Source organism: Hoplias malabaricus, chromosome 3, assembly GCF_029633855.1.
Source record: "Hoplias malabaricus isolate fHopMal1 chromosome 3, fHopMal1.hap1, whole genome shotgun sequence".
Lineage (NCBI taxonomy): Eukaryota > Metazoa > Chordata > Actinopteri > Characiformes > Erythrinidae > Hoplias > Hoplias malabaricus.
Window position 1 is genome coordinate 38361172 of NC_089802.1, and position 17459 is coordinate 38378630.

General features: G+C 46.4%; 1 protein-coding gene across 4 annotated transcripts in view; it reads right to left on the reverse strand.

Moving 5' to 3' along the window:
- Nucleotides 1-17459, reverse strand: part of chd6 (chromodomain helicase DNA binding protein 6) — a 62781-nt gene that overhangs the window by 22646 nt on the left and 22676 nt on the right. For all 4 annotated transcript variants that reach the window (XM_066663295.1, XM_066663297.1, XM_066663296.1 and 1 more), the window contains 12 exons: nt 16666-16787; nt 16024-16267; nt 15702-15878; nt 14578-14721; nt 13516-13771; nt 12113-12323; nt 9535-9730; nt 8689-8853; nt 8407-8586; nt 7674-7784; nt 6705-6907; nt 1031-1230 (listed from right to left, as the gene is read on the reverse strand). In XM_066663295.1, the coding sequence (XP_066519392.1) occupies nt 1031-1230; nt 6705-6907; nt 7674-7784; nt 8407-8586; nt 8689-8853; nt 9535-9730; nt 12113-12323; nt 13516-13771; nt 14578-14721; nt 15702-15878; nt 16024-16267; nt 16666-16787 (2209 nt within the window). The remainder of the gene's footprint in view (nt 1-1030; nt 1231-6704; nt 6908-7673; nt 7785-8406; nt 8587-8688; nt 8854-9534; nt 9731-12112; nt 12324-13515; nt 13772-14577; nt 14722-15701; nt 15879-16023; nt 16268-16665; nt 16788-17459) is intronic.

Here is a 17459-nt window from a genome sequence, read left to right on the forward strand (position 1 = left end):
TGAGACAGCCTCTCAGACCCCTCCTGTATTTAAGCGTTCTCAGGGGGAGAAAGGCAGCTAGTGAAAGAAATCTGAGATTGAAAACATGTTTATTTTCTTGATTATTGTTTGTGGAGCTTGTGGCTGCCAAATAAAAGTGTTTGAGTCTCTCGCAGTAACTTGGCTCCTGATTGGTCTACAGACTTGATTGACGTGTCGTTGGAACACTGCGAGCCTCAGCTAACCGGGCATTATAAAGGGTTTTAGAAATTTTGTAACCCTTTTGCCAGTACTCTTTACACAAGCATGAGGATCACTAACGAACGGTTTGATGGAAGACTCAAATTTGGTCTCGTTTTGAAGGGAACAGCCTAAGGAAGGGCTGGTATGTAGGATTATTATAGTGACCTCATGTAGTCTGGAAGATCTGTGAAGCCTTCTGTACCACCAGCACCTCAGTAAACAAGGACTGTATCATTTTTAGAACTGGTTCCGACTCGGTACTGAAGTACCTCCAGCCTGTGATAACCGTCAGTCAGTGACAAGATGTTGTGAATGTGTGCTGAAATATTGAAAATGTGTATAAAAGTCAAACCATTGTTATTAACATTTTATACTGCTATATATATTGTAATTAAACAATTGTCCAGCCCTATTTGTGACAAAGGAGCTTTTACCTCATCCAGTGGGTTGTTTTTACTGGCCCCAGGTGATTGCTCAGTGAGTTTCCTGGAGTGCTAAACCTGTGACATGAACATTTAACATAAACCTTCAGTTTAAAATGAAATAAGTCCAGGTCGGACAGGACGCTGGGTCAGGTCACGGATCGTGGTCCACATACTGACTGCAGTTATAGCCTGGTTCCCTACGGTAACGTCTTGTAGATTACGAGACACTGACACTTCCTTTGAGTATTTCTGTGCTGGATTTGCCTGGTGTGTTCCTGCTAGCTTGTGTATTGACCCTGACCTGTGTGTGTCAGCTCTAAACCAAGCTAAACTGCCCCCTGCGTTTGAGCGGAGGTGAAATCCAAAGGGAGTGAAGGGGGTACCGGAGTGGTTGTTCAGGGCCTGGTTGTGTCCGTCCTTGGTCGGAGTGATTAAATCCCAGATGAAGCTCTTGATCTTGTCGTCTCCTTTGTAATGACGGACGCAGTAGGCCAGCAGCGCTCGGCACAGCACCTCCATGTCCCGCTCCGTCAGGTGCCACTTGAACCGGCCGTGGGTCAGAATGTCCTTCCACCTGCCCCAGCTACACACACACACACACACACACACACACACACACAGACCGACACACAGGGCAAATACCAACAGACAAGTATAAGTGTGAAAAAACCATTAAACCACACGGACTTTTATTTTTCAAAATGACATTATATTCTGGGTATTAAATAATTAAAATACATTTAGCATCTCAACACGCTCAGAGGAGAACACTAACCTCTGTTCATCAGACTCAACACGCTCAGAGGAGAACGCTAACCTCTGTTCATCAGACTCAACACGCTCAGAGGAGAACTCTAACCTCTGTTCATCAGACTCAACACACTCGGAGGAGAACACTAACCTCTGTTCATCAGACTCAACACGCTCGGAGTAGAACACTAACCTCTGTTCATCAGACTCAACACGCTCAGAGGAGAACTCTAACCTCTGTTCATCAGACTCAACACGCTCGGAGGAGAACACTAACCTCTGTTCATCAGACTCAACACGCTCGGAGTAGAACACTAACCTCTGTTCATCAGACTCAACACGCTCAGAGGAGAACACTAACCTCTGTTCATCAGACTCAACACGCTGAGAGGAGAACACTAACCTCTGTTCATCAGACTCAACACGCTGGGAGGAGAACACTAACCTCTGTTCATCAGACTCAACACGCTCGGAGGAGAACACTAACCTCTGTTCATCAGACTCAACACGCTCTGAGTAGAACACTAACCTCTGTTCATCAGACTCAACATGCTCAGAGGAGAACACTAACCTCTGTTCATCAGACTCAACACGCTGGGAGGAGAACACTAACCTCTGTTCATCAGACTCAACACGCTCGGAGGAGAACACTAACCTCTGTTCATCAGACTCAACACGCTCAGAGGAGAACTCTAACCTCTGTTCATCAGACTCAACACGCTCGGAGGAGAACACTAACCTCTGTTCATCAGACTCAACACGCTCGGAGGAGAACACTAACCTCTGTTCATCAGACTCAACACGCTCAGAGGAGAACACTAACCTCTGTTCATCAGACTCAACACGCTCAGAGGAGAACGCTAACCTCTGTTCATCAGACTCAACACGCTCGGAGGAGAACGCTAACCTCTGTTCATCAGACTCAACACGCTCGGAGGAGAACACTAACCTCTGTTCATCAGACTCAACACGCTCGGAGGAGAACGCTAACCTCTGTTCATCAGACTCAACACGCTCGGAGGAGAACACTAACCTCTGTTCATCAGACTCAACACGCTCGGAGGAGAACACTAACCTCTGTTCATCAGACTCAACACGCTGGGAGGAGAGCACTAACCTCTGTTCATCAGACTCAACACGCTCGGAGGAGAACACTAACCTCTGTTCATCAGACTCAACACGCTCAGAGGAGAACTCTAACCTCTGTTCATCAGACTCAACACGCTCGGAGGAGAACACTAACCTCTGTTCATCAGACTCAACACGCTCGGAGGAGAACACTAACCTCTGTTCATCAGACTCAACACGCTCAGAGGAGAACACTAACCTCTGTTCATCAGACTCAACACGCTCAGAGGAGAACGCTAACCTCTGTTCATCAGACTCAACACGCTCGGAGGAGAACGCTAACCTCTGTTCATCAGACTCAACACGCTCGGAGGAGAACACTAACCTCTGTTCATCAGACTCAACACGCTCGGAGGAGAACGCTAACCTCTGTTCATCAGACTCAACACGCTCGGAGGAGAACACTAACCTCTGTTCATCAGACTCAACACGCTCGGAGGAGAACACTAACCTCTGTTCATCAGACTCAACACGCTGGGAGGAGAACACTAACCTCTGTTCATCAGACTCAACACGCTGGGAGGAGAACACTAACCTCTGTTCATCAGACTCAACACGCTCAGAGGAGAACTCTAACCTCTGTTCATCAGACTCAACACGCTCGGAGGAGAACACTAACCTCTGTTCATCAGACTCAACACGCTGGGAGGAGAACACTAACCTCTGTTCATCAGACTCAACACGCTCGGAGGAGAACACTAACCTCTGTTCATCAGACTCAACACGCTCAGAGGAGAACTCTAACCTCTGTTCATCAGACTCAACACGCTCGGAGGAGAACACTAACCTCTGTTCATCAGACTCAACACGCTCGGAGGAGAACACTAACCTCTGTTCATCAGACTCAACACGCTCGGAGGAGAACACTAACATCTGTTCATCAGACTCAACACGCTCAGAGGAGAACGCTAACCTCTGTTCATCAGACTCAACACGCTCGGAGGAGAACGCTAACCTCTGTTCATCAGACTCAACACGCTCGGAGGAGAACACTAACCTCTGTTCATCAGACTCAACACGCTCGGAGGAGAACGCTAACCTCTGTTCATCAGACTCAACACGCTCGGAGGAGAACACTAACCTCTGTTCATCAGACTCAACACGCTCGGAGGAGAACACTAACCTCTGTTCATCAGACTCAACACGCTGGGAGGAGAACACTAACCTCTGTTCATCAGACTCAACACGCTCGGAGGAGAACACTAACCTCTGTTCATCAGACTCAACACGCTCAGAGGAGAACTCTAACCTCTGTTCATCAGACTCAACACGCTCGGAGGAGAACACTAACCTCTGTTCATCAGACTCAACACGCTCGGAGGAGAACACTAACCTCTGTTCATCAGACTCAACACGCTCGGAGGAGAACACTAACCTCTGTTCATCAGACTCAACACGCTCAGAGGAGAACGCTAACCTCTGTTCATCAGACTCAACACGCTCAGAGGAGAACACTAACCTCTGTTCATCAGACTCAACACGCTCAGAGGAGAACTCTAACCTCTGTTCATCAGACTCAACACGCTCGGAGGAGAACACTAACCTCTGTTCATCAGACTCAACACGCTCGGAGGAGAACACTAACCTCTGTTCATCAGACTCAACACGCTCGGAGGAGAACACTAACCTCTGTTCATAAGACTCAACACGCTCGGAGGAGAACGCTAACCTCTGTTCATCAGACTCAACACGCTCGGAGGAGAACGCTAACCTCTGTTCATCAGACTCAACACGCTCGGAGGAGAACACTAACCTCTGTTCATCAGACTCAACACGCTCGGAGGAGAACGCTAACCTCTGTTCATCAGACTCAACACGCTCGGAGGAGAACACTAACCTCTGTTCATCAGACTCAACACGCTCGGAGGAGAACACTAACCTCTGTTCATCAGACTCAACACGCTGGGAGGAGAACACTAACCTCTGTTCATCAGACTCAACACGCTCGGAGGAGAACACTAACCTCTGTTCATCAGACTCAACACGCTCAGAGGAGAACTCTAACCTCTGTTCATCAGACTCAACACGCTCGGAGGAGAACACTAACCTCTGTTCATCAGACTCAACACGCTCAGAGGAGAACACTAACCTCTGTTCATCAGACTCAACACGCTCGGAGGAGAACACTAACCTCTGTTCATCAGACTCAACACGCTCGGAGGAGAACACTAACCTCTGTTCATCAGACTCAACACGCTCAGAGGAGAACACTAACCTCTGTTCATCAGACTCAACACGCTCAGAGGAGAACGCTAACCTCTGTTCATCAGACTCAACACGCTCAGAGGAGAACTCTAACCTCTGTTCATCAGACTCAACACGCTCGGAGGAGAACACTAACCTCTGTTCATCAGACTCAACACGCTCAGAGGAGAACACTAACCTCTGTTCATCAGACTCAACACGCTCGGAGGAGAACACTAACCTCTGTTCATCAGACTCAACACGCTCGGAGGAGAACACTAACCTCTGTTCATCAGACTCAACACGCTCAGAGGAGAACACTAACCTCTGTTCATCAGACTCAACACGCTCGGAGGAGAACACTAACCTCTGTTCATCAGACTCAACACGCTCGGAGGAGAACGCTAACCTCTGTTCATCAGACTCAACACGCTCGGAGGAGAACACTAACCTCTGTTCATCAGACTCAACACGCTCGGAGGAGAACACTAACCTCTGTTCATCAGACTCAACACGCTCGGAGGAGAACACTAACATCTGTTCATCAGACTCAACACGCTCGGAGGAGAACGCTAACCTTTGTTCATCAGACTCAACACGCTCGGTGGAGAACACTATCCTCTGTTCATCAGACTCAACACGCTCGGAGGAGAACACTAACCTCTGTTCATCAGACTCAACACGCTCGGAGGAGAACACTAACCTCTGTTCATCAGACTCAACACGCTCGGAGGAGAACACTATCCTCTGTTCATCAGACTCAACACGCTCAGAGGAGAACACTAACCACTATTCATCAGACCCAACACACTCGGTGGAGAACACTACCCTCTGTTCATCAGACTCAACACGCTCGGAGGAGAACACTAACCTCTGTTCATCAGACTCAACACGCTCAGAGGAGAACACTAACCTCTGTTCATCAGACTCAACACGCTCGGAGGAGAACACTAACCACTATTCATCAGACCCAACACACTCGGTGGAGAACACTACCCTCTGTTCATCAGACTCAACACGCTCGGAGGAGAACACTAACCTCTGTTCATCAGACTCAACATGCTCAGAGGAGAACACTACCCTCTGTTCATAAGACTCAACACGCTCGGTGGAGAACACTAACCTCTGTTCATAAGACTCAACACGCTCGGTGGAGAACACTAACCTCTGTTCATCAGACTCAACACGCTCGGTGGAGAACACTAACCTCTGTTCATCAGACCCAACACACTCGGTGGAGAACACTACCCTCTGTTCATCAGACTCAACACGCTCGGAGGAGAACACTAACCTCTGTTCATCAGACTCAACACGCTCAGAGGAGAACACTACCCTCTGTTCATAAGACTCAACACGCTCGGTGGAGAACACTAACCTCTGTTCATAAGACTCAACACGCTCGGTGGAGAACACTAACCTCTGTTCATCAGACTCAACACGCTCGGTGGAGAACACTAACCTCTGTTCATCAGACTCAACACGCTCAGAGGAGAACACTAACCTCTGTTCATCAGATTCAACACGCTCGGAGGAGAACACTAACCTCTGTTCATCAGACTCAACACGCTCGGAGGAGAACGCTAACCTCTGTTCATCAGACTCAACACGCTCGGTGGAGAACACTAACCTCTGTTCATCAGACTCAACACGCTCGGTGGAGAACACTAACCTCTGTTCATCAGACTCAACACGCTCGGAGGAGAACACTAGCCTCTGTTCATCAGACTCAACACGCTCGGAGGAGAACACTAACCTCTATTCATCAGACCCAACACACTCGGTGGAGAACACTAACCTCTGTTCATCAGACTCAACACGCTCGGAGGAGAACACTAACCTCTGTTCATCAGACTCAACACGCTCGGAGGAGAACACTAACCTCTGTTCATCAGACTCAACACGCTCGGTGGAGAACACTAACCTCTGACACTGTTAAATGTGGTACGTTCAAGGTCTCAGTGCAAGAATGAACGGAGACGTTTGTGAGACACTGACCCGAATATGAGGAGGTTCTTCTCGACTCGGAAGCACTCGGCTCGGAGGTATCTCCGGCTCCGGTCTCCGAAACGTCTCGAACGACACGGGCGCTCCTCAGAGTCGGAGTCCAGCTCCGAGAACTCCATCAGCTCATCGTCCTCAAATGAGTTATAGTGACGGGTCTGCTTCCTCACTCTGGGAGTGTCTATAACTAGACTCTCCTACGGGACACAACACACACAAATTATAGACACACATTATAGACACACACACACACACACACACACGTTATAAACACACTTTATATACACACATGTTATAGACACACACAGACAGACACACATTATAGACACACATTTTACACACACACACGTAATAGACACACATACACAGACAGACACACGTTATAGACACACATACACAGACACTCAGGCAGTGTCTATCACCAGACTCACCTATGAGACACAACACACACACACACAGATGATACACAAACACACACATACACACAGCAGTTGTTTGGCTCAACCTTTTACTTGTCGTTAATTCCACCATCTGCTTCAACCGCAATCAGAGCCAGATCTTCACATCAACCCCTCTCTCTCTATCTGTGTCTGTCTCTCTCTCTCTCGCTCTGTGTCTCTCTCTCCCCTCTCTATCTCTATATATCTGTCTCTCTCTCTTTCTCTCGCTTCTTTCTTTCCCTTAAGCCCCTCCCTCTCTCTGTACTTTTTCCTCCTCATTCTGTTCCACCACTCTCTCCTGGAGGAGTCCATCCTCTCTTTCACTTTCCCTTTCTGTCTTACTCTCTCTCTTTTTCCTCCTGGCTTCCTTCTTTTTCCTACCCCCTCTCTCCCTCCCTCTCTCTCTCTCTCTCTCTCTCTGGCTTTTCTCCAAGGCAGGCACAGAGCAGACTTCTTCCTTGAGCTGAGAGACAGAGAGATGGAGAGAGAGAAAGAACGCGAGGGAGACATCTGTGGTCTTTACCTTCTCCTCTTTGGAGTCGATCTCCAGCTCCGCGATCTTCGCCCACTTCTGCCAGAAGTTTGGATCGTCCAGGGATATGTCTGTTCTGTTCCCAGAGGAGACAAAACTGGCCTAAAATCACAGAGAGAGAGAGAGAGAGAGAGAGAGAGAGAGAAAGAGAGGGGGAAGGAGAGAAGGGGGGGGCATGATTCATTAATGCCTCCTCTCCCCTTCGCTTCAAACCCTAACATCACCAGGTCTGACCTTCACAGACATCTGGACCTGTTCTGTGGTGTTCGGATCCACACCAGAACCTTCCAGTAAGTCCCATGAGAGATTTGACTGTATAGATATGACTATGGTGTGAGTTAAAAATAATGTTAAAAACGCAGAGTCGCATAAATGTGAAACATTCCCCCACATGGGAGCGGACGGTTCAGATGATCAGAGACAAAGCCTTGACCCGTGGTGTGTTTCCTGTTGTGTTTCAGGGGCACAGAACCGAGACGCGGGGGCGGGGCTGCGAGAAGCAAGAGCATGTTACAAACGGTCTACTCTGGAGGGCGCTGTTTTGCTCGGTTTACTGATGCGCGTTCGTCAGGTTCGGTTTTTGTTGTGTTTTAATCGTACTGTGGTCGCAGTGTCGTGACGATGTTATATTTCCTTGTGGTCCACAGAGAGCCCTACCACCAGGAACACGAGAAGCTGAACGAGACCAAAGCAGGTTTCTCAGCGCTGCACTGTTCGTCCGTACCTTGGCGAAGGTGGAGCCCTTGCCCTCCGACTGGATGGTGATGGTCTGAGTGCGGCGCTGGAGAATCTGATCGATGTCTTCCTCGCAGAACTTCGACCCCTCGTCTTCCTCATCCATCAGCGCCCCATACGCTCCCTTCCTCAGGAGATCCTCCACCTCCATCTTAGACAACTGCTGCACCTGCGGGAGCGGGGAGAGAGACGAGATTTATTCAGACACTCCTTCATCTGGATGCTGTTTACTCTTAGTTGGGAAAGGGAGTGTGAAGTGTGGAACACGGACCCCGTTGAGACCACCCTTGCGGTTGATGTCCTGGAGGACAGCTTTGTCCAGTCCCAGTTTAAGACTGGCTTTGTCAAACATCTCCCTCTCGTAGGAGTTACGGGTGATGAGGCGATAGACCTTCACGGCTTTGCTCTGACCGATCCGGTGACACCGAGCCTGGGCCTGGGGGGGAACAACGACCATCAATCAATCACTCAATCAATCAATCAATCAGCAACTTCATCAACGTTAGAGGCAACTTTGGGATTAAAGCAGCAGCCAGTCATTATTTGGGCTAAAAATTAGCAAATGATGTTCATATGACTTTATATTTTATTTATAAAATGAAAGAATCAAACAGGACTTCAGCTCCGAACATGAACCCATTTATGCTCCACAGAGTGGTGCTCCCCCATGAGGGTGGCCATGATTTAATCTCTGCTACATCTCTGTAAATAATGTAAAACTTTTAAAATAAACATCTGTATCAGAGAGTATCCTGTAAACATCTGTATCAGAGCATAATCTGTAAACATCTGTATCAGAGCATATCCTGTAAACATCTGTATCAGAGAGCATCCCATAGCATCTGTATCAGAGTATCCCGTAAACATCTGTATCAGAGAATATCCTATAAACATCTGTATCAGAGAGCGTCCCGTAAACATCTGTATCAGAGAGTATCCTGTAAACATCTGTATCACAGTCCCTTCTATAAACATCTGTATCAGAGTGTATCCTATAAACATCTGTATCACAGTCCATTCTATAAACATCCGTATCACAGAGTATCCTATAAACATCTGTATCAGAGTGTGTCCTATAAACATCTGTTTCAGAGAGTGTCCTGTAAACATCTGTAACCTGCAGGTCGTTCTGGGGGTTCCAGTCCGAGTCGAATATGATGCAGGTGTCGGCCGCTGTGAGGTTGATGCCCAGTCCTCCGGCTCTTGTACACAAGAGGAACACGAAGCGGTCTGAGTCCACTTTACAGAAGCGGTCGATAGCGGCCTGCCGCAGGTTCCCCCGGACCCGCCCATCGATCCGCTCGTACGTGTACCTGAGGAACACACAGGACTGGGCTTTACCACGGGTCAGGGGTAATCTACCAGGGTGACCAGAGACCTTTGATTTATGTCCTAGGAGAGTCAAAAAAGTAGAATGCAATGCTGTGCGTCTGAAAGGACGCGTAGCTAAAAAATAAGCATTTAAGAGTAAAAGGTAATAAACACAAAAGAAGAAAACCAAAGGAAGAAGCTGCTGCTGTTTCTCAGGAGAATGGAGTGGTCACCCCAGAGCCCACACCTCAGCATCACTACATTGGGATTAACCTGCAGTGGGCGGGACTTAGCATGGTTTACGTGATGTCAGGCCTGCCATTAGAACCAATCAGATTTAAGGATATGTTTATGCCCCTCCCCTTCATGAAGACTAAGAGCTTGTAATGCCTTCAGGGCAGTCGGCCTCTACAGCCGTGCTGGGCGTGGAGGAGTGGAGGACCTGCTGTGTCCTGATGGCATTAGAAAAACTGCAGGATGATCGTTCTTCCAAAAAGCACCTGCAGCGCCCCCTTAGTAGAGGCTCACAGGTCGCCTTGGGGGTCTTTTGACCTCCGCTACTGACGCCTTGTTGCCATGGTGATGCCGCTGTGTAAACCACTTTATGGTACAAATACAGCACTGTGCATACATTTTAGACACAAGGACTACATGAGATTTAAAAGCTATTAATCTGAGCAGCAAAAAAAAAAAAAAAAAAAAAAAAAAAAACAGAAGAAAATAAAAAAGAGTAAAAGGATTTTCTTTGTTCTAAAAGTAGTCTAAAGTGTTGTCGCTAAAAGTGTTGTGAGCGAGTGAAGTGTGTTTCCAAATATTCTCCTGAAAAAAAAAACCCTAATAATACAAAACACTCAACCCCATTATTCCAGTGTGTGTGTGTGTGTGTGTGTGTGTGTTGGTTTAACCCTTTCCACACCTCTCCTGGGGCCAGTCCATTGTTATTTGAGGTGATCGTCCAGTCAGAGGTTAATAAACACTTCATTGTGTTAAACCAAGTGTGCAACAGATTTAACAGATCCATACGATCAGGAGAAACATCTGGAAACACACTTCACTCGCTCACAACACAGCGTCTACAATTTAGAACTAAGCAAATCCTTTAACTCTATGTTTTTGCGTTTACTGTAATTTTATATAAGATTTTATACAAGCACCACGTTACTGAGAAGATGAATGAATTTAAATAATAATAAAAATCTAAGGTGACTAAGACATTTGAACACTGCTGTAAACGGAACGTAACACTGCGGTAAATTTATTATTATTATTTTTTTACCCTTGAAAATGACTGAACTGTGGCTGTAAAGCTATTAAACACCAAATGTGGCGCAAAATTAAGACCCTTCATAACCAGCGCTCTCACGTAGACCCTCTGACACCAGTAACACTGCCTGAGTCACTTATAATGTCTACACACACACACACACACACACCGGTGACCTGTCTGAGTCACTTACAGGGGTTAGACAATGAAAGTGAAACACCTGTCATTTTAGTGTGGGAGGTTTCATGGTTAAATTGGAGCAGCCTGGAGGCCAATCTTCATTAACTGCACATTGCACCAGTAAGACCAAGTGCATCCAAAGGTTCAAACATTGTGTCCTGAAGGCGGTGCCGTGTATCAAGACTGGTGAAAGATTGGTTTGATGAACATGAAAGTGAAGTTGAACATTTCCCATGGCCTGCACAGTCACCAGATCTAAATATTATTGAGCCACTTTGAGGTGTTTTGGAGGAGCAAGTCAGGAAACGTTTTCCTCCACCAGCATCACGTAGTGACCTGGCCACTGTACTGCAAGAAGAATGGCTTAAAATCCCTCTGACCACTGTGCAGGACTTGTATATGTCACGCCCAAGACGAATTGACGCTGTATTGGCCGCAAAAGTACCCTACACGGTACTAATAAATTATTGTGGTCTAAAACCAGGTGTTTCACTTTCATTGTCCAACCCCTGTATAATGTCCACACACACACCGATGATACTGTTTGAGTCACTTATAATGTCCACACACACACACACACACACACACACACACACACACACACACACACACACACACGTGACACTGTCTGAGTCACTTATAATGTCCACACACACACACACACACACACGTGACATTGTCTGAGTCACTTATAATGTCCACACACACTTTTCTGCATGTTGTACACAGGTGTGTTCAGTCCAATGCTGTCCAGTGTGTTCAGTCCAAAGCCCCTCCCATTGACACGCATTGATTGAGAGAAAAAAATATGATTGGTCGGTGAGGTTGTTGCCAGGGAAAGTTTGAAAATAATAATGTTGCACTTTCACTGTCCAAATGTAGTGGCTAGACCAAGTTTAAACACACACACACTACTGTAGGACTCTGTACAGCCTCTCACCTCCTCTGGATGAGGTAGTCCTCGAGGATGTCCAGGCAGCGGACCATCTGGGAGAAGATGAGCACCTTGTGTCCTCCAGCGATCAGTTTGGGCAGCAGCTTGTCGATTAGCACCAGTTTTCCGGCCGCTTGGATCATGGCTTGGAGCTGAAAGTCCGGAGCATCGGGATTATGGGTTTTTCTGAAGCTCTCCAGGATCTTTTCCTCAGCACCTGGGGGAAACCAAACACTGGTCTGAGTACGGGTTTACAGGACCGACCAATCAGAGAGCTCTGTTCAACAGCTAAAGCAATCAGGTGTCTACAGGACCGACCAATCAGAGAGCTCTGTTCAACAGATAAAGCAATCAGGTGTCTACAGGACCGACCAATCAAAGAGCTCTGTTCAACAACTAAAACAATAAGGTGTCTACAGGACCGACCAATCAGAGAGCTCTGTTCAACAGCTAAAACAATCAGAGCAAAACAAATCAAGTGGTCAATAACATCTGAAAATATGACTTTGTGTGTATATGTGTGTGTGTTAGTGTGTATGTGTGTGCGTTAGTTTCAATATAAGTATGAGTGTGTGTGTGTGTGTGTGTGTGTGTTAGTGTCTATATAAGTGTGTGTGTGTGTGTTAGTGTCTATATAAGTGTGAGTGTGTGTGTTAGTGTCTATACAAATGTGTGTTAGTGTCAATATAAATGTGAGTGTGTGTGTGTGTTAGTGTCTATATAAGTTTGGGTGTGTGTGCTAGTGTCTATATAAGTGTGAGTGTGTGTGTGTGTTACTGTCTATATAAGTGTGAGTGAGTGAGTGTGTGGGTGTGTGTTAGTGTCTATATAAGTGAGTGTGTGGGTGTGTGTTAGTGTCTATATAAGTGTGTGTGTGTGTGTGTGTGTTAGTGTCTATATAAGTGTGAGTGTGTGTGTTAGTGTCTATATAAGTGTAAGTGTGTGTGTTAGTGTCTATATAAGCGTGAGTGTGTGTGTTAGTGTCTATACAAATGTGTGTTAGTGTCAATATAAATGTGAGTGTGTGTGTGTGTGTGCTAGTGTCTATATAAGTGTGAGTGTGTGTGTTAGTGTCTATATAAGTGTTTGTGTGTGTGTGTTAGTGTCTATATAAGTGTGTGTGTGTGTTAGTGTATATATAAGTGTGTGTGTGTTAGTGCGAGTGTGTGTGTGTTAGTGTGTATATGAGTGTGTGTGTTAGTGTCTATATAAGTGTGAGTGAGTGAGTGTGTGGGTGTGTGTGTGTTAGTGTCTATATAAGTGCGAGCGTGTGTGTGTGTTAGGGTCTATAGAAGTGTGTGTGTGTTAGTGTCTATATGAGTGTGTGAGCGTGTGGTGTGTGTTAGTGTCTATATGTGTGTGTGTGTGTGTGTGTGTGTGTGTGTGCGCGAGTGTATATCAGTCCTGACCTGTGATGAGGTAAGGGTGGTTGCAGCACTTGCGGAGCTCCATCATGGTGTTGATGAGGTTGGGCATGTTGTGCTGGTTGGCTCCTTTGGCGAGGAAGGCAAAGTTCTTCTCCAGAATGGCGCGGTAGTACTTCTTCTGGATGTTGGTGAGCTCCACCTCGATGATGGTCTCCTCTTTCGGGGCCAGGTTCTTTTCCACGTCGTCCTTCAGTCTCCTCAGCATCATGGGCTTCAGGATCGCCTGCAGCTTCTTCACCTGCCGAGACCACCATGACCCGTATGACTTCATAGTGAACAATCACAACCTCCTTTCCCCACTCACTGTCCACTCCCTCAGCTCCACTGACCACACAGAAGTACTCTGTCCTCCCCCCCTGTTCCTCAGCGCTCAGGACCCACACAGAGCAGGTGTGATGTGGTGGTGGATCATTCTCAGCGCTGCAGTGACACTGATGTGGTGGTGGTGTGTTAGTGTGTGTTGTGCTGGTGTAGAGTGGATCAGACACAGCAGTGCTGCTGGAGCTTTTAAACCCCTCACTATCTGGACTGAGAACAGTCTACTGACCAAAAACATCCAGCCGACAGCTTCCTGTGTCACTGATGAAGGACTAGAGGACAACCGACACACACTGTGCAGCGACAGATGAGCTACTGTCTCTGACTTTACATCTACAAGGTGGACCAACGAGGGAGGAGTGTCTCACAGAGTGGACAGAGAGTGGACACAGGGTTTAAAAACTCCAGCAGCACTGCTTTGTCTGATCCACTCGCACCAGCACAAACACACTAACACACCACCACCACGTCAGTGTCACTGCAGCGCTGAGAATGATCCAGGGGGGATGAAAGTATGCAGAGCATTTTTATTTATTTACTTATCTTGGAGGGGGGTAAAAATGTGTGGTCCTTAGGTGCAAGTGTCTATGTGAAATCAGCCCTTGGTAGAAAGCCGTGGAGTGCCCCTGCGTTGTGAGGACTATAGTGTGAACACTGATGAGATCAGGGGCTGATGGTGGATGTCTCGGACCACTGCACCCTGCTGTAGATGTGAACGCTACTCACCTGTTCCTCCGTCTTTAAATCCCCAAACTCCTCCAGGAAGGTGCTCTCTGAGGGGAACTGCATGGGCTCCAGAAAGTTGAGGAGACTGAAGAGCTCCTCCACAGAGTTCTGCAGAGGCGTTCCTGTCAGGAGGACCTTGTGTTCCTAAGCAGAGAGAAGAAAAACACTGGAGACAGACCCTCAGTGCAGTCACAACCCTCACTGTAATTACAGAGTGTTTACTCCTTATAAAACAGAAACAGGGCAAGGCTCTGTCTGTGATGAAGGATCCCGGTGTTAAGCCCAGGTTTAAGGGTTTTAGATTAAACCACAGGGGGACAGTTCATGAATGAAATTTGAATTTGGCTTGTCACGTAGTGCTAGTATCTTTGCTACGTTAGCTTACATACTGCTTAATGGCTATGACTTAAAATTAATAGAACAATATCTTCAATACTACCTTTACAATACCACCAACTTAAAGACATTGCTAATATACTTTGACTGACACCTTATGAAAAAATCCGCTTAAAAAAACCCATTTAAATTAGACTTCCATTTTAAATAAATGACCACTTCAAATAACCTTTAAAACTTTACAAACATCATCAATGCATATTGATAGCCACCTTTAAAAAAAAACATAACTCAAAAACCATAGTTTCAAATGGTCTCATATTTACAGGTGTTAGAAAGGTAGTTCTCTACCATTTAAAATTTAGATGAAGTCTCTAGGTGAAAGTATAAGGAAGTTATGGGGAAATGTTCAGCTGAAAAGTGAAAAAAGACTTTCCAGGCAGAGGAGCTAGAGTGCAATGACATCACACACTCTAGCCATCCCCCATTCAAGTGAATGGAGAAATATTTAGGAAGGGTTTAAATGGGACGGATGAGTACGAGAATAGAATTTTTGTGAATAGAATAATAACAAGAAAGAAGAAGAAAACAGAATAATACGATTTCAAAGAACATTAATTTGACAAGCCAAAGTAATTAAGCTGGGATCAAAAGGAGACGTCCCCTCCAGGGTGTATTCCCGCCTTGCGCCCAATGATTCCAGGTAGGCTCTGGACCCCCCGCAACCCTAAATTGGATAAGCGGTTACAGATAATGGATGGATAAAAGGAGACTCTTGTAAAACGGACCAGGTTCATGAGCTTGAGTCCCTCCAGCAGTTTGCAGTTTCTGTTCTTCAGGCGGTGGGCTTCATCGATCACCACACAGCGCCAGTTTATCTTCTTCAGCTCCGGACAATCCGCCATTATCATCTCAAATGTAGTGATCACACCATGGAACTTAAACTGACCAGCAACTATGTTCCCCTACAGAGAGAGAGAGAGAGAGAGAGAGAGAGAGAGAGAGAGAAAAAACATAAAGAAAGAGTGTGTTTTTTGGCTGCAGTTTGGTTTGATTTTGGCAGAAATGTTTAACACCAGTTAATAACACGTTTCTAACCACAAAGCCCACCTGCTGGTCCCGGTGGTACATCTCGTACTGGAGGATCATCTGGCGGCTGATCTGACTGCCGTGGTAAACGATGACGTTGATCTCGGTCCAGGTCCGGAACTCCCTCTCCCAGTTGGTGATGGTGGAGAGGGGGGCGATGATGAGGAACGGACCCCTCAGACCCATCATGAACATCTCGTTCAGAAACGTAATGGACTGGATGGTCTTCCCCAACCCCATCTCATCCGCCAGGATGCAGTTTTTCCTACACAGAGCGTTATTACATAGCCATAGTGAGGAAAACATACAGTAACAGACAGCAGAATATCAAAACAGAATATCAACAGCATAATAGGACATTAACAAAATTGTAATAGCATAGTAACAGATAAACATAACACGACTCTCCACCAATAACATAGTAATATCATATTCAGACATTAATAGCATAATCACATAATTTAATAGTACAGTACAATAACAGCATTATAACAGACAATAAAATGTAGTAGAAATAGCCACTAATAACAGAGTAATAACATAATTATTAAATGTAATAGCATCTAAATTGAATCATTCAAAAATAATTAAATGACAAAATCTTCCCTGTGGTTTTCTACAGTAACGGCTGGAGCGGCTGGGCCAGGCCTCTGAGCTGTTTACCTGTTGTACCAGTTGAAGAGGAGCCAGTTCATTCCCTCCAGCTGATATTCCCGGAGCTGGTTTCCGTTCCTGTACTCGCGTGACCGCTCCAGCTTCTGCCACTGCTCCGGTAAAGGCCTCTCCTGCAAGCGTCCGAATCAAAACAGTGGTCAGCCCTGTGTCCACCGTCCACACGAGAGAACATTTACCCATCCGCCGTGACACTGACACCACCTCCGTGTCTCTACTGTCCCTGAGTACAGAAGGACGTTGCTCTACAGCTGCAGAGCTGCAGTCCATCTGCCTCTCAGCCTCTCAGTGTTTCTCAGAATCCAGCTCTCGCACCATTTAAGGTGGAATGGACAGCACTGTTAAGAAGCTTAGGGGCGAGAACGGTGTGATTTGACAGAGGCAGGGTTTTTTCGGGGATTTATTGTTGTTTGTTTGGCTTTATTTCCATTTCACGGCATCATTAATAAATACAGGGTTTAAAAGAGTAAAAACATTCCCAGGTCTTAGTGTAACACACACAGCAGCATGCAAAAGTCAGAGACTCTAATTAATACTCACAATCAACACTAAACCTTAATTATAGATTTTACAGTTTGCAAATTACAGCCAATCAGCACCATCTTCCTCTAACAGCACATTTAAAGGAGCAATCAGTTATTTTTCCCATCACAGCACCAAACTCTGTTATAACCACCTTTCGGAGGGAGAGCGAATTCTGTGGACGACGGCCGATTCGCCATTTTCATGTGTTTTAAACGCGAATACACTGTGTTAATCTGCAGTTACTTCCCAATTCAGACAGG